The sequence below is a fragment of the Tiliqua scincoides genome, chromosome 3 (assembly GCF_035046505.1).
Source record: "Tiliqua scincoides isolate rTilSci1 chromosome 3, rTilSci1.hap2, whole genome shotgun sequence".
Classification (NCBI taxonomy): domain Eukaryota; kingdom Metazoa; phylum Chordata; class Lepidosauria; order Squamata; family Scincidae; genus Tiliqua; species Tiliqua scincoides.
This window is the reverse complement of record NC_089823.1, coordinates 24,512,733-24,540,400: the sequence shown is the minus strand read 5'-3', so window position 1 is coordinate 24,540,400 and position 27,668 is coordinate 24,512,733. Positions and strand designations below refer to the sequence as shown.

Below are 27,668 nucleotides of genomic sequence, written 5' to 3'. Positions count from 1 at the left end.
AATCACTTTTAACAAATCAGACATAATTTTTACTGGCTCACATTGACATATAGTGGATCTTCCAGTAGACACCCCCCTCCCCCAATATAATTTCTGGCTGCAGACCTGTATGAATCTAGTGCAGGCTACAATTAGACTTTTAGAGTTAAAAAGGCACTTTGTAGAGGTAATTTAAAACTGGAAAACAGTGCAGAGGTCCCAATTCAAATTGAAGTCCTGTAATGCTGCTACACAAGAATGTTAGTGTTCCTTGCAGCATTTTAAAGGTTGTGTTCTGTTTTAAAAATAAAGCGCCAGGGATGGGAAAATCCAGTGGGGCTTGAGTCAGGTCAAGTCGCCGAGTCACATTCCCCCGCAGCTCAACTTGAAAAAGATTCATAACGGGCACTTTCTGAGTCACCCTCCAGTGACTCTAATCGAGTTGAGTCACCCACCCCCCCTTTGAAAAGCCTGTTGTGGAAAAAATGGGGCTGCTGTTGGGGAGCGTGTGTGTGTGTGTGTGTGTGTGTGTGTGTGTTGGGGTTCTCTTTAAACACTCCCCTGATGTCCCTGCCATCTGTAAACAGGGTATGAGTGGGAGGGACAGAGCAAAAACAGGGATGGAAGGGCTAAGAGGGTCCCGCGCAGCAGCTGTGAGGTTTACCAGGATGACCCAATCCTCTGCAGCCCTACTCAGAAGTAGTCCCACTGAAGCCAGTCGTTCAATGAGAATTCCTTCTCCCTTTCCATGCAGTTGGCAAGTGTAATTGCTATGAACCCCCTGCCTCCTCCCTCTCCCTGGGTTTTGCCAGCCAATTATAAGGCAAAAAAACCCCTTGGCTCCTCCTCCTACTCTTCCTCAGCCAATGAAAATATCAGAATGCCCATCCTTTGTACAATGATGTACAAACTTTGTACAAGTTCCTTCTTTCCTATCAGAGACAGGAAAAGAGAGGCCGGTCCTGCCTCTCACCTCCTGCTCACATTAACCCTTTCTTGCCTCTTGGCTGGAACTTTTCTGCTGCTCGCCCCGTCGGAATGCTGGCCCCACTAGGTTTTCCATGCCGCGGAAACAGTAAGCAACCACCCCCAGACACATGCAAACTTGATTCAGCATACATGGGAACAAGTGCCGAGTCAGGGGGCCCTGACTTAAGTCTTTTTCAGAGTCTTCCACGCGTGTGACTCATGAGTCGCCGAGTCACCCAAAACCACGCATTTTTGTGGCTCGAGTTTGAGTCACTGACTCGCGTTCCCAACCCTGTAAAGCACCCACTATTATCAAGCATCTCAAACCCCAGAGGTAGAGGAGAATATGAAACAAGTAGACAAGTAGACAATAGCAAGTTCTCGTTTGCTCTTTATAGGGTTATTCTGATTTAAAGGGGTTTTATACATTCTGTCCTATGTGATTTGAATCCAGATGAGCTTCTGATATTAAGGAACATCCCACAAATTTGCCAGCACCATTTTATAGTAATGTAGCAAAGGCTGCAGATTGTTCCACCACTCTGGCTGCATGGCTCTATTTAGAAGAGAAGAACAACTGTGAATACTTATTTTTAGACCCTATCCAGCAGCTGTCTCCAGATGATGTCCACATTCCATGCACTCCTCTTCTTCAATGAGTAGAAATATTTGTGTCACATTGAACTAAAGCCTCATATAACTTTCTTCTGTTTCAGCTTTGGTTTGCGTTCGTTAATGGATTTTCTGGGCAGATTTTATTTGAGCGTTGGTGCATTGGCCTGTACAATGTGGTAAGTGTCCCCTGTCTCAGTTTGATAACATGCAGAACCCAGAGCGCATTCTACTGCTGTTAATGTCTGTGTGGTTTATCTCCGCTGATCATCTGTTGCAAGGTGCTTTGGGAGGGGGCTCATTATCACTTTGACTTAGGAAAAAGGAAATGCCCGCTGCTTGTTATTTCTAGTTTGGAAGAGCACCTTGAAAATATTAGAACAGTACGAGCCTACGAAACTTATGATCCACAAGACTGAATGCAGTGCACCAGTTTGCCAAGTATTTGACAACACCCTGTTTTTAAAGACAGACAGTGGGATATGAAGATTTATCAATCTCCTGATTGTTTGTGATGCATTGCCTACGGGCTGCGTTTGACTTGTTGAGTCACATATTGGGGAGAAGTCATGGCTGGCCTATCCATGAAGCAAGCTGATGAAGGATGCATCAGTAGCCAATTCCCAGGGGTTGGCAGATTCAAAGGGCCTTTTGCTCCACGTCTGCCACTTTCACTGTTGCCTCCCTCCAACCAGCCACCAATGGAAGCCACAATGATCTGCTTCCTGCTCATTCCTCTTACCATGGTCTTTCACTGATCTACGGCCCCACTGCCAGGCTGGGGACACCACTATCCCAAAGTGAAAAAGAAAGGTGGATGAATGGAATGACTCTAAATTGAATGGGTGGGAGATGTGGTGGTTATACAATTTTCCTGGGTCTTGCCAAGCTCCCCAGCACACCTAAATTAGACATCTCCTTGCTGCATGGGGAGGGGGTATGCCTAGCTGCCTGCCCCCAGTGTCAAAGAAATGCATCACCTGTTCCTGCTCAGTCCCCAAGTTCTGCCAACCTGGGGACCCACGGGAGCAAGCAGTGGTTGCTCAGGAATTGGCTCATTCTTGACCCCCTGCCTTAAGAACATAAGAGCATAACAAGAGCCCTGCTGGATCAGGCCAAGGGCCCATCTAGTTCAGCTTCCTGTATCTCACAGTGTCCCACCAAATGCCAAAGGGAGCACACAAGACAACAGGCACAACCTGCGTCCTGGTGCCCTCCCCTGCATCTGGCAATCAGAGGCAGCTTGCCTCTAAAACCAAGAGCTTACACATACCTACTATGACTTGTAACCCGTAATGAACTTTTCCTCCAGAAATTTGTCCAATCCCCTCTTAAAGGCATCCAGGCAAGATGCCATCACTACATGCTGTGGCAAGGAGTTCTACAAACTAATTACACACTGGGTAAAGAAATATTTTCTTCTGTCTATCCTAAATCTCCCAACACTCAACTTTTGTGGATGTCCCCTGGTTCTGGTGTTATGTGAGAGGGAAAAGAGCATCTTTCTATCCACTCTGTCCATTCCCTGCAGACAGTTTGTATGTCTCAATCTTGTCCCCCCTCAGGCACCTCTTTTCTAGACTGAAGAGGCCCAAATGTTGTAGCCTTTCCTCATAGGGACAGTGCCCCAGCCCAATAATCATTTTGGTTGCTCTCTTTTGCACCTTTTCCATCTCCACAATATCCCTTTTGAGATGTGGTGACCAGAACTGGACACAATACTCCAGGTGTGGCCTTACCATCAATTTTTACAATGGCATTACAATATTAGCTGTCTTATTCTTAATGTCTTTCCTGATTATCCCAATCATGAAATTAGCCCTCTTTGCTGCCGCCGCACATTGGGTTGACACTTTCATCGAGCTGTCTACCAGCACCCCAAGATCTCTCTCCTGATCTGTCACAGACAGCTCAGAATTCATCAGCCTATATCTAAAGTTTGGATTTTTTGCCCCAATGTGCATGACTTTACACTTACTGACATTGAAACGCATCTGCCATTTTGCTGCCCATTCTGCCAGCCTGGAGAGATCCTTCTGGAGCTCCTCACAATCTCTTCTGGTCTTCACCATTCGGAAAAGTTTGGTGTCATCTGCAAACTTGGCCACCTCGCTACTCAACCCTGTCTCCAGGTCATTTATGAACAGGTTGAAAAATACAGGTCCCAGGACAGATCCTTGGGGCACTCCACTTTCCACCTCTCTCCATTGTGAAAATTGCCCATTGACATCCACTTTCTGCTTCCTGGACCTCAACCAGTTCCTAATCCAGGAGAGGACCTGCCTTCTAATTCCCTGTGGAGTTTTCTCAGCAGCCTTTGGTGAGGGACTGTGTCAAACGCCTTCTGAAAGTCCAGATATATAATGTCCATGGGTTCTCCCGCATCCACAAGCCTGTTGACCTTTTCAAAGAATTCTAAAATGTTTGTGAGGCAAGACTTACCCTTACGGAAGCCATGCTGATTGTCCCTCAGCAAGGCCTGTTCGTCTATGTGTTTTAAGATTTTATGCCTGCTCTTGCTGAATGTCCAGGCTGGCAGGGCCTGGGGCCACAGTGAGAATACTTGGTGGCTGGAGAACTCAATTCTCCTGCTGAATTGAGAATCCACTGGTGGAGACAGGAAGCCGGGGGGTACAGTTGGGAGGATAGGAAATAGGGAAAATAATGAGATTCTAACAGCGCAATCCTATCTTGTGCTGGAATAGGCTGGCCAGGAGGCCTGCACTGTATCCAGTGCAAGATAGGGGCCCCAAATAGCTCAGCCGGAAGTAAGGGGAAACTCTTTCCCTTACACCTGGGTAAGCCACTGCAGCCTCAATGGGTCTCCTCAGACTTGCACCACCTCAGGAGGTGGCATAAGTTCAAAGAGAGCAGAGTGGCTTGCAGCCGCTCTGCACCTCTTGGGAAGGGGGGCTAAAATCTGGCATATCTGCCTGGTCCCAGCCCCACCTACCACTTCCTGCCCTCCTGCCCCCTGGACTGCTCTCGACCCTCCCTCCCCCTGCTCCAATGTGCCTCCTGCCTGCTTCTTCCCCGTCCCTTGCGTCAGCTAAGCTCAGCTGACACAAGCCTCCCCTTTCAAGTCAGCATGGAGGCTGGAGTCAGCCTCTGCGGGCTGGTGCACATCCCTGCACTGGCCCAATTGACTCTCGAGGAGGCGCAAACATGCCTTACAGCACATTTGCAACCATCCTGGGCCAGCTGAAGGTGCAGTTTGGATTGCGCCCTAAGGCATTTTCATATGGTGATATGCAGAATGGGAATTGGTTGCGTCTTGACCTCTGAGGAAGCAGACCTTAGGCAACGAGAGCTTCTGCCACAATAAATCTGTTTGTCTTTCAGGTGCCATGGGACTGTTTTGTTGATGTGTGTGTATGCTACTTACTGTCACTCAGAAAACGTGTAAAAGTCCTCTAAAATATTGAAACGAGGCCCTCAGATCAATACAATAGTGTGGCATATACATGGGATGGATTAGAGCATCCCAAGAGCCTAGTTATACAAAACTGCTCATGGGAATAACAGCCTCCCTTGCATCTCATGATTGCTTTGCCAGCAGCTGTGATTTGGGCAATCCCCAGTCAAGGAAATAGTGACTTGCTCCTTCTGGATGTGGACACAGACAGGAAAGTCAATCATATGAGCTGCCCATTAGTCTTGGCTCTCATCTAACACACAAGAATACCGAATGCTCTCTGCGCAGCCATCTGGTGTGTTGCTTTGTGACTAATTCAAAGGAGTTCAGATGACATCATGGAGCTTGGAAATGTACTTGCTGTTACTGATCCCCAGGAATAGCCGGCCCTTTGTTGAAGCAGATCTTCACCTGCATTCTCCAGGCTTCTTATACGTTCCTGGCAGGAATTATACTCTGAAGTGTGTGTGTGTGTGTGTGTGTGTGTGTGTGTGTGTTGGCAAAGAAAATTAATAGAAATGATATATAATTAGGGACAGCTGCTTGAATATACGTAAATATAGTGCAGAGATATAAGTTTAGATTAGCAGTAGAAATGATAGAACAACTTTCAGTATAGGAGGTTAGTGGAGGTATTGCTGTGTGAGAAGTTGCAGATAAGTTTGTCTTAACCATGAATATTATTCAAACATATGCTCAGCATGATCTAGTGATTTTAGTATGAATATTGGGAGTTCCAGGGTGCACATGGAGCTCCAATCAATGTGGGTGAGAGCAAACGTGTTACTTTCTAAAGACAGGGCATGTGTGTGAAGCATGCCTCAGTGTGGAAGAGAATGAGAGAGTGCCCATGCACATAGGGCAGGGCTTTTCAAACTGGGGCTTCGCGATGCCCCAGCCTGTGGGCCCTGGCCTCTGCCCCCTTAAGGGGTGGGGCAGCCTGGAGGCAGGGAGGAGGCAGCGGCGCGATCCCCAGGATCGCATGGCTCAGGGGGCTGCAGGGGTTTGGGTGCACTTACCCAAGCCTCCTGCAGCCTCCCTGGGCAACCTTTGGCAACCTTTGGCAGGGCTCCCTGCAGCAGTGAAAGTGAAAGCGGAGCGATCACATTCCACTTCCGCTTTAGCGGAGGTGGGGCACGATCACTCTGCTTTCACTTTCACTGCTGCGGGGAGCCCTGCCAAAGATAGCATCAGGCTCCCCATAGCCTGGGGAGGCTGCAGGAGGCTTGGGTAAGTGCACCCAAGCCCCTGCAGCCCGATGAGTGGCGCGATCCTGGGGATCGCGCCGCTGCCTTCCACCCACCCCGCTGTCTCCCCTCCCTGCCCCTGCAAGCAGGGGTATTGCCTCATGCAAACTCTCCATGAGAGTTTGAAAACCACTGACATAGGCTGTTAATTGTGCAGAATCTTGCATCCCTTACAGCTTGTATATTTAATACAAGTGACAGTTCTTGTGTCATGCCTCCCACTCTTTGCACAGCAAGATGTGTTTTCCTTGTGAGTGCAGATACTGTCACACACTTGAAGAAAAAACACATTTCTGAAACACAGGTTGAAGATGCGGTAGATGTATGTCAAGGAACTGTGATGGTGTGCATGGGGCAACTTATATGTACATGCATGTCTCCCTTTCAGTTATTGCAGCATTCATTATGGGGTAACACATGAATAGATGGGAAACCTATCTGTTGCATAAAATTTAAACCAACTCTGAGTTAAGGTTCTCAGGAACCTTACATATGATGTCATATGTGTAAGTACATACAACAGTGGCAGTGGTGCCATCAGAAATAGTGTTCTCATAAGACATTGTGTCCAAGTGACTATTTAAATGTGAACGCACAATGTGTGTTCTGCCGATGGCTGGCCTGGATAGGTTTGGGCTGCTAGACTCTGAAGCTCCTGGGCCTTTCCTAAAAGGGAGAATTCTGTCACCTGTGACTTCTGCCATCAACCCAGACTTGTGACCTGCCAATTAGGAAGGGGCAGCAAGAGCCAAGAAGATGGCAGGGTGTAGGGAGTGCTGAATTCTGTGTATTGATTTGAATCAACCAACCATTTTGTTTGATTGCAGGCTGCAGTCAGTTCTCAAAGCTGTCCTCGTCAATTTTTTGCTCTGAAGCATCTTTGTAATAAAGTACAGCTTTAGGAAATAGCCTGTTTTTTAAAAAAAATAAAAATCATAGAACATGGTTTTATGGACCAAACTATGTTGTAAACACAGATGTTGAGTTGACTGTAACATTAATCATTTTACTCTTTAGTCTTACAAATGTTCTCTTAGAACAGGGGTGTCCAAACTTTTTGGCAGGAGGGCCACATCATCTCTCTGACACCGTGTCAGGGGCCGAATTAATTTACATTTCAAATTTCAATAAATTTACATAAATGAATATATTAAAGATGAACTTATATGAATGAATGAAGGTCTTGCAGTAGTTCAAGGCCTATAAAAGGCCTTGCACAAAGCAAGACTGGCCTTTTCTTTCCTGCTGCTACTGCATCACAGACGCGAAACAACAAGCAGTGGAGGGAGCCCTCATCCCACAGCTCACATGAGAGGCCAAACAGTTGCCCTCATGCTGAGAGCAGTTGCATCGGGCCAGTGTGGGCTCCAACAAATCTCTGGAGGGCTAGAGGCTCCTTGGAGGCTAGGGGCTCTCTGAGGGCCACATAGAGAGGCCTTGAGGGCTGCAAGTGGCCCCCGGGCCAGGGTTTGGGCACCCCTGTCTTAGAAGATGTCCCAATGATAATGGAGGAAATCACTTAGAAGTGACTGTGATTATGATCACAACTCAATCATAAGTCATGCTGCATCTGCTGATACTATAGCAATGATTCCACAACATCAGGATTGCATGATTTGCCACCTACTCGTTTGCATAAAGGGGGACCCAGAGGACAAACTTCTTATGAACCAATTCGTGTGGAAGGAGGTGGTATTTCAAATACATCTACCAAGGACTCTTTTGGCCATGATTGAAAGTCTTCAGTGTATTCTGGACTCCCATTACCTGCAACATTTGCAAGCCCAGGCAATATCAACCAAGTTGCTGGGGGCTGTAGGGCAAAGCCCTGTAGTGAGCTCCTTCCCCCAAGGTGCATTATGTGCTAGCATTGGTATGATCCAGGGGCCAGCTTGGCCAGGTGGGTTCTGATGGATATGGGCCCTTGACCAGTGCTGAACCTGGTTAACCTCAGTGTCACCCCTGACCCATGTATCTCTTTCCCCTTCTACAGCCAGTCATGATAAAAACATAAGAACATAAAACGAGCCCCAAATGAGCCCTGCTGGATTGGTAAAGACCCAGTAATCCAACTTCCTTTATCTAACAGTGACCCACCAGATGCCTCAGGGAGCACACAAGATAACCAGAGACCTAAATCTTGGTACTCTCCCTTGCATCTGGCATTCTGAGGTAGCCTACTTCTAAAATTGGGAGGTTGCATGTACCCATCAGGGCTTGTAATTTGTGATGGACTTTTCCTCCAGAAATTTGTCCAGTCCCCTTTTAGAGGCATCTAGACCAGATACCATCACCACATCCTCTGGCAAGGAGTTCCACAGACTTTACATGCTGGGCAAAGAAATATTTTCTTTTGTCTGTCCTAACTCTTTCAACACTCCGTTTTAGTGGATGTCCCCTGGTTCTGGTGTTGTGTGAGAGGGAAAAGAACATCCCCCTATCCACTCTATCCCCTAATCTATCTGTAATTTTTAGTTTCAATTTGTATGATGACACCCACACATATGAATAGAGCTCCCTCAATGGATCAGTCTCAACCTTTGGATCCATTTCTCTCAGCACTTTGATGCTGAATGCTTTTATACTTGGGATGGCATGGTTTAGATTTGGCACCACTGAATTTAGTGGAACTGCTGTTGCTGATTTAAACAGTGTCAGGCTTTTCTGCCAGGTATGAAGCATGCTCCTTAACTTGTTTGTGAAGTTAATGGTTTGTTATTTTTAATTACTTCTTGTTTTCTCTAGATTTTCACAGCATTGCCTCCCTTCACCTTGGGAATCTTTGAACGATCCTGTACGCAAGACAGCATGCTTAGGTTTCCCCAGCTCTACAAAATTACTCAGAATGCTGATGGGTTCAATAGCAGGGTAAGAAGCACTGTTTATCTTAGGGGAAGAAAAGAAAACAGGAGGGACAAGCTTTGGTTTAAAACTGGAATTTTAATTTACTGCTGTTGTAGTTAAGCTTTATACCACTGAAAATAGTTAATCCTTAATGTTCATATGGAAAGCCACTAACTTCCTAGCTAATTTTGATTCTTTTCTTTCTCTATTTTTCTTTTTTTCTGATTTGTGCAGTTTTTTAAATCTGTAAGACTGAGATAATTACAGTGGCATCGCTAGGGAGTTGCAGGGGGTGCAGGCCACACCAGGTGACATGCACAGGGGGGTGAGAGCACTACTGGCCAGAATTATCAGAATTGCGGTTTTTAGGAATAATCCATCATGTTATATATAATTCGATGTGTGATTTCGTGCAGAATGCAATGAAACACACAATGTTAAAATATCTCTATTCTATCAAAAGTTATAGCCAAAAAACCGCCGGAGGCAGGGTGATGATGTGTTGCCACAACCACGATGTGAGGCATTGCCACACCCACTGAATGGGAAGATGTCCATCATGGGGGTGACATGCTGGCTTCCGGCACCAGGTGAAAGAAACCCTAGTGATGCCACTGGATAAAGAAGAAGCTGCTATGATATTTGTAGTGGCAGCCCCTTCTTACTGAGTGAATGGGGGTGAGAAGGCAAGAGCTGTAAAGCAGCTTTTCAGCTGCCAACTGGTGGGTCAGACCCACAAGTTGGTCACAACCTCAATTAAGATAGGTTGTACCAATGGGATCATTATCTTTTTTTTCAGTTTGGGGTTTCATTTTTAAACTAGAAACAAGAAGACAAGTTGATGCACAAGAGGACGTAAATACCCTTGTCTTTAGTTACATAGAAGAAGAAATGGTAACAGCTGCAGCTTGTAACTACAGCTTTGTTACAGAAAAGTGAGAAGTTGTATCTGCCAAAATTCCCTTTTCTGTCTTCCTTTGCATCTGATCAACGTAGAGAAAGAAGAGAGATGAATGTATAGAGTCAAAACATTAAAAACAGTTGCCATCTTTCAGGTTGGAGGTAAAGCTGGGTCTGAAAAGGTTGATATCCATGCTATAGCTGTTCTCGGATTCAGAAGACTCTGTAGGCTTTAATATGGTGGTCCTATTAAGAGGCTAAGGTAGAAGCTGATCCTTGATACGTTTAGGACTGAACAACTCTATGAACCCAGGAATCCCAAGGCATTGTGTAGTGCAGTAGTTGCTAGATCAGTACTAACAGTGCTTAATTTCTAACATTGAGAGTTAGTAGGTCTAAAGTCTGTATTGAGGTTCAGACGTGAGAGGGTTAAGAAAAGGTATTCTGAACGTGTTTTCCCAATCTGTGTGCAGCCGGTCTCATGCGACCTAACCTTGCTTGGCCTTCCCATCCCATGAGAACTTGGGGCTTTGGCCCTGTTGGTAGTCTCTCTGACAGAGGTCGGGTCTTAGCCAGCATTCTGCCATTGTTGGAGAGCTACTTGCGAGTTCGATCTGCGTATATAGACAATGTGTGAAGAAAAAGTTAAGAAAAGGTACTCTGCCTATGTTTAAAGTACTTCCTTTATTATTAGTTTGCATGTTCCAGGTGAGCTCAGGCATTGGGAACAGCTTCAAAGGCTAAGCGACAGTAAACCCTGGCTTAATGCATGCCCTCAGTGTTAGCTTGCAAGGTCTGATTCACATTACCCTTTGACAGCATGGCACTGGCAGCCACACTATGTGCTAAGCTCATGGATTGCTTTTTGGCACCCAGCTGTAATTGTGTGTCAAGGGCTGATCCCCCCTGTGCTCTGTGTGCATCAGACTGACATGCATCCAGCTTACTCAGTCCCACGGCAGCATGGGTTGAAGGCAGCACAGGCTGACTTAAGACTGCATCTGCAATGAGTTCAAAGGGTCATGTGTAGAGTTCCAAATGGCAGTATTGGCTGGAGAACTTGCATATGTCTCAGAGACCCTCATATCTGCGTGTGAATTTATTAGCCCCACAGTGTGTGCCTTATGTGGAGTCTTCTAAGGATCTAGATGGGCTGCAACTGATTTTATATTTTGTAAAGAAATGTTCCCATACTTCTACCTGCCAGCCTTTTTTAACCACCCCCCAAGAGATTCTGTGAAAATATTGAGATGGCTTTATTGTTCCTGTCAGGGTGCGGGTTTAAATAGATGTTTCAAGGAGATATGCAGGTAAAATTACACTGATGTATTTTCTTTTCATATTTTTGAGAATTTCCTTCACTCTCGGCTCTCTTGTTTTATTAACCTATTCAGGTTAGTAGAGCTTCAGCGCTCAGAGTTTTGTTTTTTAAACAAAACGTGTACAGTTCAAGCAAAGAAAAGTTTTGAGGTTGCGGATTGGTAAAGGAGTCCACTAGTTCAAGAGACAGATGTTTAGTGAAACACCCACACAAAAAGTCTACCATTCCATTTCAGTAAACTTTACATTTCAGTAAAGGCTTGTGAAGTTTTTTGCATTCTGTCTATTACTCACTTTGTTTTAATTTACTTAATAATGATCTTTTTACAAAATAGCAAAGGGCACCATTTTTCCTTCATAGTCTATGTATGTTTAAGATCATGATTGCCTTGCAGAATTCAACAAAAATGCAATGCTTTTTTATAGAAAAGTAGGGCTGCAAAGTTTGAATGTATCAGTTAGATGAATTGTTAAAAAACTTTTGAACTGGAGAGATTTTGAGAGAGAGAGTGAGAGAGAGAGAGAGTGTTACAGAAACACAAGAGTGCATTATAGAAGAGCCCTTTCCCTTCATCTCATGCAGGATGGGGTTCCATTTCCAGGTTGGTGCCTAAGGCACCTTGTATTCTTCTAGAAACAAAGTAATTGTGCTTTTTGCTTCAGGACTATTGCAAATGTAGGCAAAAATCAACTAAGGCTGCAATCCTAACCATGCTTTCCTGAGAGTGTTGGCAACCTTCAGTCTCGAAAGGCTATGGTATCGCGCTCTGAATGGTGGTTCTGGAACAGCGTCTAGTGTGGCTGAAAAGGCCAATTCGGGAGTGACAATCCCTTCCACACTGGGAGCAAGTGCAGTCTGTCCCTGGCCTGTCTCCCTGGCTATGGGCCTTCCTTCTTTGCCTCTTTGCCTCAGACTGTTGGCCAAGTGTCTCTTCAAACTGGGAAAGGCCACGCTGCACGGCCTGCCTCCAAGCGGGCCGCTCAGAGGCCAGGGTTTCCCACTTGAACAAAATAGAACTTACTTCTGAGTAGACCTGGTTAGGATTGTGCCCTGAAACTTGTATGGTGAATTAACTGAGATATTGCTACATTAATCAGATGATAGCCCTGAGAAATTGCCATGAACTTCTTGTGCCCTACAGTAGAAAACTAAGAGCCCAATCCTGAGCTCATGGGCTGGCTTAATGCCGATGCGCACTGTCGCAAACGTGCCATAAGGTACATTTGTGAGGCCTAATGCCAGGCCAGTGCCCGTGCTAGCCCGGCGCTGGGCTAGCACCAGGCAGGCATCCAGCCTCTGCCAACCACCAAACCATAGTAAGGAAAGCAGGGGCATGGGGGAAGGCGAGGAGGAGGCGTTCTGTGGAGGGGGGATGAAAGTAGCCCCATTGCGGGGCTACTTCCCTTACCCGGGAGAAGGGGACGAAAGTCCCCTTCTCCCAAGGTGCTGCCTGCAGTAGCCCGTGGTGCGCAGGATGTGGTGGCAAATGTTTTTGGTGCCGCTGAAGCTGTGCGCCACGGGGGCTCAGGATTGGGCTGCCCAGCTGCAATCCTATCCACACTTACATGGAAGTAAGCCCAACTGACTATAATGGGAGTATAGTTCTGAGTAGACAAGCATAGGATTGGACTCTGAGTGCTGTGAAATTTATGAAACTAGAGGATGGCTTTACAGCACCCATAAATGTTTTAACGTATAGTTTAGGCAGCATAAAAGTTTAGGCAGCATAAAATCACTCAGCAAAGGGGCTTTTACACCTACAGCTTTGCTGGTTGACCCATATGGAGAAATAACCAGATATCATGTGAGTATACCTGTTTCTATATCAGACAGGAAAAAGAGCAATAGAGAGGAAGAGGAAAAAGAAAAGTGATACCTGATGTGATGATCCTCCTTTGTCTAAAAATGCAGCTCCAGAAGTGAACACAAAGCTTTCCCTGAAGTCTTTAGGTTTGCACCTGTGAAAACATAAACAGGAGTGAGGAATGATACACAAATCCAAAATGTGCGTAGAAAGTGGTGTTATTTTTGCCTTTATTGTACAGGCGTGCCCCATTCGTGTGGTTCTGGAAACCTCCCCCCCCTCGCAGTTAAGTGAATGTGTGAATAGGGGCGAACGCCTCCCCACACCCTCTGGAGGCAAGGGGAGTTCTACTCAGTTGAGACAGTTAAAATAGTTTCTCCCTGAAACTGGAAGTGACTTTTTTCACTGTTGGGTTCAGCCAGAGCCTGGCAAAGGCCACAGATGGATGTCCGTCTGAGACCAACAGTGCATTAAAAATGTCTGCATTTAAAACTCCAGTGCATTAAAAATGCATTAATAAGGCATTAAAAACATCACTTCCAGTTCCTTGGAGAAACCATGACTTTTGTCTCCATGAATGACTTTTTTCACTGTCAGGCTCAGTCTGAGCCCAGTAGAGGCCACAGATGGATGTCGTAGCCTTTACTGGGCTCAGAAGACCCTCTGGAGGGCGCATACAGGGACACCAGACCCAATCCGACCCATGGATAAGTTAGTCCACGAATTCGGGATCAATAGATACAGGGCCCGTCTGTATACATGTTTACAATTACTTTAGGTGGGCTAGGTTGTGTGATTATCTGTTTTAGGGTGCAATCCTAACCCCTTATGTCAGTACTTTCCAGCACTGGCATAGCGGTGCCAATGGGACATGTGCTGCATCCTGCAGTTTGGTGGCATTCACGGAGGCCTCCTCAAAGTAAGAGAATGTTTATTCCCTTAGAGCTGCATTGCCCTTATGTCAGTGCTGGAAAGCACTGACATAAGGGGTTAGGATTGCGCCCTTAGTATTGTAATTCGTCTTGTTGTGTTAAGACAGTTTGGACATTTGTTTAAAATAAAATAAAGATTAAATGGAGTTGTTGCCACCTGACCTCCTTGTTTGGTCTTCTCTTAGGTGTTCTGGGGTCACTGCATCAATGCCTTGATCCACTCCATCATTCTCTTTTGGTTTCCACTGAAAGCCCTGGAACACGGTAAATGCTTCATTCTTTCTTCAAATAGCGGCCTGATAGTCTTCAGCTTTCTAACTCAACTCCAGTGTGTTTGCAGGTCACACAACAGGCTCTTTGCAAATTCATCATGACAGACAGACCAACAACCTCTTCAGTTTCTGAACCCAAACATTTTATCACTAGTGTCCTCCCAACCCCTCCATTTTGCATACAATTCTCCACAAGAAGTAATTTCTGCTCCTCAGAAGTTATAAATGTGGAGCAGGAGGATGCAGGCACTCTTGTATATAGCTCCGATTACTTAGAATTTTTTCACACAATATGCTGATTACAATGATGACATGGCTACCTCACTAGCTACCTGGGAGGTCAGTGAGGGGCAAAGAGACCCTGGGCTACAAAAGTGCTGCCACCATCCACTGCCCTCTGTTACCCAGTGCCTCTTACCCAGTTAGCAGAGGTTAACCCAGTTAGCAGGGGTTAGAAGACAGAAAGTGATTGATAAATATTTTCAAATTCTGTGATTAGAGAGTGAAAGAATATAGCTACATAGCTTGGCTGCTTGTGCTCTTCAAGGAGAGATGGATGTAGAACTTCTGTCCTTTTTTGCAGTTGAAGAAATCCTTTCAGATTTTAAAAAAGTCATTCACACACTGGCGTTTAACATCCTGAGCTTCTTAAGATGCAGCATGCATATGTGTGATGAATGAGCACTTCTGTAGCCTTACAACTAAGTGTTCCTAGTACATCCTGACCATCTCTGTAAGTTGAAGAAAGATTTTTTTTCTTTTTCAAGGCCCTCGCATTCGGGAAGACAAGGCCAAATAAAACATATAGATGAAACAATCATATTGAAATTCTCCTAAAATATCCCACATTTCCCCACATTTCTCTGTGATATTTTAAGAAATTATATGCTGTAGGAGGGGAGCAGAACTGGAAAGAGGCAGATCGAACTAAAACATGGTTGTTGTCAAAAGTGTTTCACAATTCTTGTCTCATCCAGGCTCATCAAGAGCCTTTGGGTTATGTTGTCATTTTCTCTCTTTTCCAGATGTGGAACAGAGACCGATAGATAGTGACTTGCCCAAGGATATTAATTATGTACAAGAGGTAGATACGGGGGCCCCGTATTCACAGACCGAGTTATCCGTAGATCGGATATGCGGAGATCAGGGGTCTCAGTGCGTGGATGAGACGGTGGTGTAGGGAGGAGGGGTTTAGATTCGTTAGGCACTGGGGAACGTTTTGGGACAAGCGGAGCCTGTGCAAGAGGGACGGGCTCCACTTAAACCAGAATGAAACCAGACTGCTGGCGCATAACATTAAAAAGGTGGCAGAGCAGCTTTTAAACTGATCCCTGGGGGAAGGCCGACAGGAGCCGAGGGGCATCCAGTTCGGGACTCCTCATCCCTATGGGATGAGGATGGGGAGGTTAGAGAACAAGACAAAGGCAGAGTAGGAGAAGAAATTGGGAAAGGTAGCGTGATGGGATGTGATAGACAGTTTGGCACAATGAGAGGATGTGGGGACAAAGGAGCGAATAAGCAGCCCATCCTGGGGCATTCTGTGTACAAATCCTTTAATGCGAATGCCCGAAGTCTACGAGCAAAGGTGGGAGAACTGGAATGTCTGGTGACAAGGGAAAACATTGACATAGTGGGCATAACGGAAACCTGATGGAATGCGGAGAATCAGTGGGATACCGCAATCCCGGGCTATAAACTCTACAGGAGGGACAGGCAGGGGCGTGTTGGAGGTGGGGTGGCCGTTTATGTTAAGGAAGGGGTAGAATCCAGCAAAGTAGAGATTGAAGGTGGGTCAGACTCCACCGTAGAATCTCTGTGGGTTAAATTACCAGGCTTGTTCAGCGATGTAATACTGGGGGCGTGCTATCGTCCTCCAGACCAGAAATCGGAAGGGGACCTTGAAATGAGGAAACAGATCAGGGAGGTGACAAGGAGGGACAGGGTTGTAATCATGGGGGACTTCAATTATCCTCATATTGACTGGGTCAGTTTGTGTTCTGGTCACGATAAGGAGACCGGATTTCTTGACGTGCTAAATGACTGTGGCTTACAGCAGCTAGTCATGGAGCCCACCAGAGGGCAGGTGACTCTGGATTTAATATTGTGCGGTACGCAGGACCTGGTTAGAGATGTAAACGTTACTGAGCCATTGGGGAACAGTGATCATGCTGCGATCCGTTTTGACATGCACGTTGGGGGAAGAATACCAGGCAAATCTCTAACAAAAACCCTTGACTTCCGAAGGGCAGACTTCCCTCAAATGAGGAAGCTGGTTAGAAGGAGGTTGAAAGGGAGGGTAAAAAGAGTCCAATCTCTCCAGAGTGCATGGAGGCTGCTTAAAACAACAGTAATAGAGGCCCAGCAGAAATGTATACCGCAAAGAAAGAAGGGTTCCACTAAATCCAGGAGAGTGCCCGCATGGCTAACTAGCCAAGTTAGAGAGGCTATGAAGGGCAAGGAAGCTTCCTTCCGTAAATGGAAGTCTTGCCCTAATGAGGAGAATAAAAAGGAACAGAAACTGTGGCAAAAGAAATGTAAGAAGGTGATATGGGAGGCCAAGCGAGACTATGAGGAACGCATGGCCGGCAACATTAAGGGGAATAATAAAAGCTTCTTCAAATATGTTAGAAGCAGGAAACCCGCCAGAGAAGCGGTTGGCCCTCTGGATGGTGAGGGAGGGAAAGGGGAGATAAAAGGAGACTTAGAGATGGCAGAGAAATTAAATGAGTTCTTTGCATCTGTCTTCACGGCAGAAGACCTCGGGCAGATACCGCTGCCCGAACGGCCCCTCCTAACCGAGGAGTTAAGTCAGATAGAAGTTAAAAGAGAAGATGTTTCAGACCTCATTGATAAATTAAAGATCAATAAGTCACCGGGCCCTGATGGCATACACCCAAGAGTTATTAAGGAATTGAAGAATGAAGTTGCAGATCTCTTGACTAAGGTATGCAACTTGTCCCTCAAAACGGCCATGGTGCCAGAAGATTGGAGGATAGCAAATGTCACGCCTATCTTTAAAAAAGGAAAGAGGGGGGACCTGGGAAACTATAGGCTGGTCAGCCTAACATCCATACCTGGTAAGATGGTGGAATGCCTCATCAAAGATAGGATCTCAAAACACATAGATGAACAGGCCTTGCTGAGGGAGAATCAGCATGGCTTCTGTAAGGGTAAGTCTTGCCTCACGAACCTTATAGAATTCTTTGAAAAGGTCAACAGGCATGTGGATGTGGGAGAACCCATAGACATTGTATATCTGGACTTTCAGAAGGCGTTTGACACGGTCCTTCACCAAAGGCTACTGAAAAAACTCCACAGTCAGGGAATTAGAGGACAGGTCCTCTCGTGGATTGAGAACAGGTTGAAGGCCAGGAAACAGAGAGTGGGTGTCAATGGGCAATTTTCACAATGGAGAGAGGTGAAAAGCGGTGTGCCCCAAGGATCTGTCCTGGGGCCGGTGCTTTTCAACCTCTTCATAAATGACCTGGAGACAGGGTTGAGCAGTGAAGTGGCTAAGTTTGCAGACGACACCAAACTTTTCTGAGTGGTGAAGACCAGAAGTGATTGTGAGGAGCTCCAGAAGGATCTCTCCAGACTGGCAGAATGGGCAACAAAATGGCAGATGCGCTTCAATGTCAGTAAGTGTAAAGTCATGCACATTGGGGCAAAAAATCAAAACTTCACATATAGCCTAATGGGTTCTGAGCTGTCTGTGACAGATCAGGAGAGAGATCTTGGGGTGGTGGTGGACAGGTCGATGAAAGTGTCGACCCAATGTGCGGTGGCAGTGAAGAAGGCCAATTCTATGCTTGGGATCATTAGGAAGGGTATTGAGAACAAAACAGCAGATATTATAATGCCGTTGTACAAATCAATGGTAAGGCCACACCTGGAGTATTGTGTCCAGTTCTGGTCGCCGCATCTCAAAAAAGACATAGTAGAAATGGAAAAGGTGCAAAAGAGAGCGACTAAGATGATTATGGGGCTGGAGCACCTTACTTATGAGGAAAGGCTACGGCGTTTGGGCCTCTTCAGCCTAGAAAAGAGACGCCTGAGGGGGACATGATTGAGACATACAAAATTATGCAGGGGATGGACAGAGTGGATAGAAGGATGCTCTTTACACTCTCACATAACACCAGAACCAGGGAACATCCACTAAAATTGAGTGTTGGGAGAGTTAGAACAGACAAAAGAAAATATTTCTTTACTCAGCATGTGGTTGGTCTGTGGAACTCCTTGCCACAGGATGTGGTGATGGCGTCTGGCCTGGACGCTTTTAAAAGGGGATTGGACAAGTTTCTGGAGGAAAAATCCATTACGGGTTACAAGCCATGATGTGCATGTACAACCTCCTGATTTTAGAAATGGGCTATGTCAGAAGGCCAGATGCAAGGGAGGGCACCAGGATGAGGTCTCTTGTTATCTGGTGTGCTCTCTGGGGCATTTGGTGGGCCGCTGTGAGATACAGGAAGCTGGACTAGATGGGCCTATGGCCTGATCCAGTGGGGCTGTTCTTATGTTGTTATGTAAATCAGGTCTGCGGGGCCTCCCTGCACATGCCCCCACCTCAGACTGAGCCCTAGAGATAAAAAAGTCACTTCCGGTTTCTCCATGAAACCAGAAGTGATGTTTTAAATACCTCATGAAGCATTAAAAACATCACTTCTGGCTTCATGGAGAAACTGGAGTGACTGTTTTTAACTGTCAGGCTCAGAGGGCCCTCCGGAGGGGAGGGGAGCTCCAGAGGGTGGGAGGAAAGCATTTGCCTGTATCTGCAGTTTCACTTAAATGCAGAAGGGGGGCTTTTATATAGGGGCATGCCTGTATCAGATAAAAAGAGTTGACGGAATTTATGGAAACAGCAGGCAAGGTAGGGAAAACCATTCCTAGACTTTACCATTTAGACTGTGGCTGGGATAAGTCAAACAGTTAAATACTTCCTCATGAAGAAAATCCCTGCTTATAAAAAAGTAGTCTGAGGGAACCTTTGCTTCCTGACATGCTAGTTTTCTGTGTGCAGGAACACCAACAACAGACTTCTGTGACACAGATTTGAACAGATTTATCTTAGCATGAATGGATCGCAGGTATCCATCAGGAAGTTATGTACAAGGAGTTTGTTTGACTTCTGTGACTTCTGTGACACAGATTTGAACAGATTTATCTTAGCATGAATGGATCGCAGGTATCCATCAGGAAGTTATGTACAAGGAGAAACATTCGATCACATGAGTCTAGGAAAAGTTTTACCATTTCAGCTGCTGTTTGTGTGAATTAGGGCACAATCCTAACCAGGTCTACTCAGAAGTAAGTCCTATCGTGTTCAATGGGACTTACTTCCAGAAAAGTGAGGTTAGGATTGCAGCCTTAGGCTAACTGCAGATGCCAAGAGACCTCATCCTGCCAAGACAACAAGAGACCTCATTCTGGTGCCCTCCCTTGCATCTGGCATCCTGACATGGCCCATTTCTAAAATCAGGAGGTTGCACATACACATCATGGCTTGTAACCCATAACGGATTTTTCCTCCAGAAACTTGTCCAATCCCCCTTTAAAAGCATCCAGGCCAGATGCCATCACCACATCCTGTGGCAAGGAGTTCCACAGTCCAATCACACGCTGAGTAAAGAAATATTTTCTTTTGTCTGTTCTAACTCTCCCAACACTCAATTTTAGTGAATGTCCCCTGGTTCTGGTGTTATGTGAGAGTGTAAAGAGCAACAACAACAACAACAGTATTTATATACTGCTTTTCAACAAAAAGTTCACAAAGCGGTTTACAGAGAAAATCAAATATCTAATGGCTCCCTGTCCCAAAAGGGCTCACAATCTAAAAAGATGCAACACCAGCACACAGCCACTAGAAAAGACACTGCTGGGGTGAGGTGGGCCAGTTACTCTCCCCCTGCTAAATAAAAGAGGAGCACCCACTTGAAAAAGTGCCTCTTAACCGGTTAGCAGGGGTTAAGGCATCCTTCTATCCACTATCCACTCTGTCCATCCCCTGCATAATTTTGTATCTCTCAATCATGTCCCCCCTCAGGCGCCTCTTTTCTAGGCTGAAGAGGCCCAAACGCTGTAGCCTTTCCCCATAAGGAAGGTGCCCCAGCCCAGTAATCATCTTAGTCGCTTTCTTTTGCACCTTTTCCATTTCCACTATGTCCTTTTTGAGATGCAGCGACCAGAACCGGACACAGTACTGCAGGTGTGGCCTTACCATCGATTTGTATTAGCCGTTTTGTTCTCAATACCTTTTCTAATGATCCCAAGCATAGAATTGGCCTCCTTTACTGCCACCGCACATTGGGTCCACCACACATTGGGTCGACACTTTCATCGACCTGTCCACCACCACCCCAAGATCTCTCTCCTGATCTGTCACAGACAGCTCAGAACCCATCAGCCATATGATCCATGAGCCATGACCCATATAATCACAATGCATTTAGGAAGGGGGGGCAATCAGGCACCTTGCCCTGGCCCCATTCCAGCTCTCAGTAACCTGGTGCGCTGTACCAGACAAGCTGGCTGGAGAGTGAGACTGAATGCATGTGTAGTAAGGCTGTTGCATTTATCTTAGGGTTGAGAATTTGTATCCCTCTGTGACCCTGATCAAGGGGGGGGGGGGTCTGAGGCTCTGGTCCCCCTCTGTGGTTCTGATCTTGGCAACATGAGAGAGGGCCTTCTCTGTGGTGGTGCTGCAGTTGTGGAACTCCCTCTTTCTTGAACTGTGCCTAACTTCATCACTTTAAGCTTTCGGCAGCACCTAAAAGACTTTTTCGTTTTTGCTTCATTCGGCCTCTGATATGATGTAAACTTTTAGTGGTGGGTCCTGGTGATTGTGTTTTGTAGTGTTTTTATGATGTTTTATATTTTTCTTTCAGCTGTTAGGCATCTTGAACTCCTGTTGGGGGACATAATATGGGGGACATAATAATTCTGGTACTTTGTATAGGGCTTTTGCATGGATATGTGGGATAATGTATATGAATCATCTTGAACACACCAAAGAGTTGTATAAATGCCATGATGCATTTTATATCTATTAAAATGGCAATTATATATTGCAGGTAGAGGACTGAAGTCTTGCCATGTATTTTTGTTTTAAACTGTGATGTGATTTAAATGTTATGTTGAAGCAAGGATTGACTCATACTCAACGCTCAAGTCAGGTTTGATAGAGTCCCCATTCTCCCCCATCCCCAGCCCTGATCGCTTCATTAAAGTGAGAGCATAAATTACTCCTTCAGTCAACAAGTGACTTGTGGATTCTGGCCCCAGGTTTCTGCCTTAGATCTGCCTCACCTGCACTGACATGTGTGTCTTTGGCTGCCATGCTGAAATGTGCTGGAACTTACAGGGTTTTCGGAGCAATTTGGGCATTTGTGCAGCTGCCATGTGCTCTTTTTTCATAGGAGCCCTTATACTTTTACTCAGCAGGAGCTAAGCGTGAGCAAATGGCTACTTGAAATATTGCCAAGGTTGGCACTTTCCTATGTTAAATTAACATGTGCATTCACCTTTCTGTAGACCTTTAGAGAGGAGAAAATGTGTTGGAGCACTAAGATGCCAGTTATTGTAGTCATTAACACTCCTAAGGACTTTTAAGATGTTACATCTGTGTGCTAATGGTATGATTTTGCTTCTTTTTTTAAAAAAAATGTTTGGATAAAATCTATCCCCTTACTTCAAGGGAATATCAAATCAAAGTAAACATGGCAGGAATGTCTGGATGCAGTACAGTGCCACAAAGGTGGTGTATGAACTGAAATTTTTCATCTCCTATATATAATTTCTGTTCAAACAACTCCCAGTGGCCAAATGCCTGTGTGTGTGTGTGTGTGTGTGTGTGTGTGTGAGGGAGAGAGAGAGAGAGAGAGAGAGAGAGAGAGAGAGAGGGAATACATACTATTTTTGAACATTAATGTTTTTGGCATTGGCTAACACAATCACTGTATTATTTGCTACCAGCATGTTGCTTTTGAAAGTGCCTTCTGAAACAAATCCAGGAGACATGCTTCAAAAACACATCAGGCAGCTAAAACTCATTCAGACCTGTGCTGAATATTTCCTAGTCACTTGGTTACATTTGCAGAAAGTGATGATGTTCCAGCTGCAACACCACTTAAATATAAATGATTGAATATATATTTACTTCCAAAAGGCCCCTATTTTTGCTAACGTACTTTTCTTCCTTTTTTCCTTTAGCTTTTCTTTAATCTATTAACTATTTTTTTAACTTGAACTCCTGTTTAGTTTTAAAATTTGTGGCTTGAGATACATATTTAACTTGTTTGTCCTTGCATGGAACTCAGTTGTTTCTACTGTTTGAAAACTGTCAAATGAATTGGGATGAACCCTGTGTAATCCATCTCCTGGTATAAGGCAGCTTGCCTTTGCAGAAGTGATTGTGCAAGGTTCTTGCTTACAGTGACCAAATGGAATCACGATTGTATTTGTGCTTTTGCAATACACTGCCTTTTTAGGATAGAACCTATAGTTTAAAAAAATTGAAAAGAAACAAAGAAAAAAGTTTCTTTGAGTGAATGTTTAATTTTGTTATCTTTTTAGATGCAGTGTTTACAAATGGCCACAGTGTCGACTATCTGTTTGTTGGGAACATAGTTTATACGGTAAGTTGTCAAAACTGACACATGAAGACCTTAAATCTTTCCTATTTCAATCATACATAGGATGAGCAAGCTTCTTTTCTGATTTTGTACACACTTTGCTTTGTGCTGCCACCATGCTGTTGAAAGCTGTGCTTGTTGAATTTGTGCCTGTCCTGCAGCTTGAGATGTTGCGGTTCTGTCAAGAAGAAAAGATGACCAACCCAGGAAGGTTCTGTTCTGATCTCATTCTTCTTTAAATCTGTGACTTTTTAAATATAAATTGGGGCTGAGTGGGTTAAAACTGGAGTACATGGAATTTTGAATCAGTCCCAAATCATTACAATTTACGAGTAGATACCTGGGAGTGTGTTGCTTCTGTTCACCTCAGTTTGAACATGTTGGATCTTGTTCTTCCTAAACCATGAAAAGTCATTCATGAAGCATGTGCATGGCCAGAGAATCAGGATGCAGAATGTTTCAGTTTATACCATTTCCCTGCCCCATCACTAGTCTGACAGAGCAGCCTAGTGCCTAGACTTCTGGTGTTAAGCATGGAAGTACCCTGTGGAATATTTCTCATGTTCCAAGTTGTATATGACAGAACCCTATCAAGACTACTAGACAATGCCATTAGGACATCCTGGGTCTGGAGGGGATGGGGGAGATAATTTTCTGGTTCTTATATTCCTGTTTTTAACATAAGAACATAAGAACAGCCCCACTGGATCAGGCCATAGGCCCATCTAGTCCAGCTTCCTGTATCTCACAGCGGCCCACCAAATGCCTCAGGGAGCACACCAGATAACAAGAGACCTCATCCTGGTGCCCTCCCTTGCATCTGGCATTCTGACATAACCCATTTCTAAAATCAGGAGGTTGCGCATACACATCATGGCTTGTACCCCATAATGGATTTTTCCTCCAGAAACTTGTCCAATCCCCTTTTAAAGGCGTCTAGGCTAGACGCCAGCACCACATCCTGTGGCAAGGAGTTCCACAGACCAACCACACGCTGAGTAAAGAAATATTTTCTTTTGTCTGTCCTAACCCGCCCAACACTCAATTTTAGTGGAAAATTTTTTTTAACTGTTTATATAATAAGGTTTCCTTATAACATAACTTATTTAGCATAATAATACAATTTATGTAATTTAGGGCACAATCCTAACCAGGTCTACTCAGAAGTCCTATTTTGTTCAGTGGAGCTTACTCTCAGGAAAGTGTGGTTAGGATTGCAGCCTTATGCATTTAACATAAAACACCCCTCTTGTACAGGACATAATTTACAGCTAGCGTTCTGTTGAGCCAGCGCAGCCCTCTCTGCGCCACCTCCAAGTGTTGCAAACATGCCAGAAGGCACATTTGTGGCTACTCATGGGCCAGCAGTGCCAGCCCAATGACCTGTGCCGCCCTGCCAACACCACAGCCTGGCCCAGCACCAGCCAGCATATGTAAGTTTGTGCTGAGCAGCATGGGGACTGAGAGCAGGTGGTGGGAGGGTGGTTTGGAGGTGGGGAGGGGCCATTTTTGAGTGGAGAATGGCTGGAGGACCTCTCCTAGGAGAAGGATGGAAATGGCAGAGGCCTCCTCCACTGTATCCTAACCCCTGTTCCCAGACCAGGCAGACCTACACGAGCTTCCTGGATTTCTGCTAGCTAAATAGCCCCAAAGGGACAGCTGGGGGTTTACCCGGGGTAAGGGGAAGAATATTTCCCTACCAATGTGGCCTAGCTGCACCAGCACAGCTTAGGTAGGATTGGGCTACCCATGTCACACTGTAAATCAATGTATAAACATCCAGGAAGGAAATCAGAATAAGCAAGATTAGAAAAAGTGTAACAAAAGGGTTAGTTTGGATAAGTGAATAACAGCGCAATCCTAACGCTGCCGTGAGCCAGTACAAGTCCCTTGTGCCAGCTCCTAAGTGTCACGAATGTGCTATACAGCATGTTTTCTGCTATTCAGGAGCAGGCTGGGCAAATGCATGGATGTGCACTGGCCCAGCAGAGCCAGAGTGGCATTTGACCAGCATGAGTTTGTGCCAGCCTGCGCAGACCAGCACAGGGGATGGGAGAGGGCAGAGAGGGAGGAATGAGGGCAGGGTGGGGGTGTTTCAGGGTGGGGGAGGATGGCCCAGGGGCAAATTGGACCCATTAGGGGGTTGGGCCAGTCGCAGCAGTGCAGGCCAGATCCCAACCCTCGGACCAGGCCGAAGCGGCGCTACTTGGGCCGCTTGGATTTGCACCAGCAAAATTTCAGGTGCAAAACCAAGTAACCCCATAGGGTTACCAAACCTGCACTGGATACAGCACAGGCCAGTTGACCTGCTTGTTCCACTGCAGGTTAGGATTGATCCCTACTATTAGCAATTGAATATTCTGTAATCAATAAAGCACTAGTGAAGAAAATGTGAGTGGTCCTTTATATTTCCAGTTAGTTGAGTTGATTACATTTAGAACCAGGAGCTATTTTTCCACATACTGGTAATCATCATTAAACCTGGAATGAACTGCACCATTTTTCAGCATAAGAAAAGCCCTGCTGGATCAGGCCAAAGGCTCATCTAGTTCACCATTCCTACTCTGGCTCAATGGTTGCCTCTGGGAAGCTTATAAGCTGAACTGATGAAAAATCTTATCCATAGTTAATATTTCCCATTTCACATTGTTACTGTCTTTGGGCGCAATCCAAACCTGTGCTGGAGCAGGTGTGCCAGGAGGCTTGTGCTGTATCCAACACAGGTTTGTTGGCAACAGCAGCTCAGACAGGGGCAAGGGGAAGCTCCCTGGGGCCGCCCATCGCCCGCCCTCTCCCCTCCCAGAAACGCCCCCCTCCTATCTCCCCCGCCCCCCCACGCCTCCCATTGCTGTTTGTGTCGGCGCGGGCAAGGAAGCCACTGCAGAGGCTTCTGCTGGCCTCCACGCCTTGGCACATCTACATGCGCCACCGCAGCTTCCTCCCATGGATTCACAAACGTGCTTTATGGCACGTTTGCGACCCTCCTATGCTGGCCCAAGGGACTTGGGCCAGCTTAAGGCGCAGTTAGGATTGTGTCCTTTGAATAATGAAAGGCTTTTTCCTTTAGCTGCAATGGGGAACTTTGCCATAACTAAAAGAAGGGCAATCAAACTCATAATGTTTTATATTGCTTCCTACTTCATAATGCATGGCAGTTTCAGACCCTGTAAGCTTTAAAATGTGCAAATTTCCTTGCCTAGTACAGTTATGTTTTAGACCACATACACATTCAATATATAGGACATTTTACCGTAACCTGTCCAGTGACATTTGCTGAACTGTTTGTTCATTGATGAGTTTGTGTGGCATTAGATAACATCTTGATGTCAATTTGTAAGCAAGCTACCTGATATTAAAGGATGTGAATCTGAAGGTTTAGGATGCAATAATGTTCACACTTACCTGGGAATAATTCCAGTGCACTCAATGGGGCTTCCTTCTAAATGAACATGCATATAATTACAGTTAGAAATCAATATTTTGTTCTGTGTCAGTCTGAAGTTTTCTGTTCCATTTTGGATGAGCTATGGATGGATTAATTCCCTAAGGAATTCTTCTTTACATTTGAAATGTGTTGGGTGTTAACAGTATTAAAAAATAAAATGATAGCCAGGTTCTGTGTTTTTCAATCTAGATGCTCTTATGAGAATGTGTTACATTTGTATTGCTTTATTTTGGATTAGTCACAAATCTAAGCAAATGTAAAATGCATGCTGGAATTCAATGCTTTTCCTTTATATTTCTCTTTCCTGCAGTATGTTGTGATAACAGTCTGTTTGAAAGCTGGTTTAGAAACCACAGCATGGACAAAAGTAAGTATTAAATCTTTTTTTTAAATCTTGACGTTCTTATACTTTTTAATTTATATCATATCATCAATGAGCAAATATATCAATGAGCACCCATGCCGACACAAGCAGCAAAGATAGGCATGGGGGTGTGTGGAGGAGGTGGGAGGGATGCATTTCTGGGCAGGGGGAGGGTGGGCGATGGGTGGCCCCGGGGGCGGGCGCGCGGGGAGTCAGGGGGGGGGGCTGGGACCCGGCGGTTATGCCGGATCCCAACCCCCATCCCTGGGGAGAATGGAGCGGCTTCAAGTCGCTCTGCTCTCCTTGAATTTGTGCCGCCTCCAGAGGTGGCGCAGGTCCAAAGAGACCTATTGGGGCACGCAGCCATTACCCAGGGGTAAAGGGAAGAGCTTCCCCTTGCCTCTGGCTGAGCTACTGCAGCCAACGAACCTACATTGGATGCGGCGCAAGCCTCCTGGCTTGCCTGCTCCAGCGCAGGTTTGGATTGCACCCTCAGTGTATTATTTATCTTATTGGAATGAAGGTGGGGAAGAAACCCTGACTGGCCAGGACTTCAGACTGAAGGAGGAGGAGCCGACAATTGTTGAGCTGCAGAATCCATTCCCAGAGTGCAAGAGGGACCACATAGTGAGGAGTCCCATAAACTTGCACTTGACCCTCAAAGATGGTCCCATGTCAGCTAGGCTCCCACCAGGGTCAGATCCTGACTTTTGAAAAACCTATTACCTTCCACTGCCAGCCTGTCAATGCAGGGTTCAGGCAAGAGGTGAATGACAGACATCAGAATGATTGTCTCCAGACCCAGAGGCAGTCCTTTTAAGAATCCTTACTCCAAAAGAGTGGAGGTAGAACCTGGAGGGGTTATTTGGTCCAGGAGATAGAGCTCAGCTGGAGCTGGGACTCTATTGGATCAAGTTGTTCCTTCAGAGTT

At 45.6% G+C, this 27,668-nt stretch overlaps 1 protein-coding gene across 5 annotated transcripts in view; it reads left to right on the top strand.

Annotated features, from left to right (window-relative positions):
• The window catches only part of ATP8A2 (ATPase phospholipid transporting 8A2), a 353,936-nt gene that overhangs the window by 214,220 nt on the left and 112,048 nt on the right, over positions 1-27,668 (top strand). For all 5 annotated transcript variants that reach the window (XM_066618841.1, XM_066618843.1, XM_066618845.1 and 2 more), the window contains 5 exons: positions 1,665-1,739; positions 8,968-9,090; positions 14,209-14,287; positions 22,870-22,931; positions 26,684-26,740. In XM_066618841.1, coding sequence (XP_066474938.1) covers positions 1,665-1,739; positions 8,968-9,090; positions 14,209-14,287; positions 22,870-22,931; positions 26,684-26,740 — 396 coding nt within the window. The remainder of the gene's footprint in view (positions 1-1,664; positions 1,740-8,967; positions 9,091-14,208; positions 14,288-22,869; positions 22,932-26,683; positions 26,741-27,668) is intronic.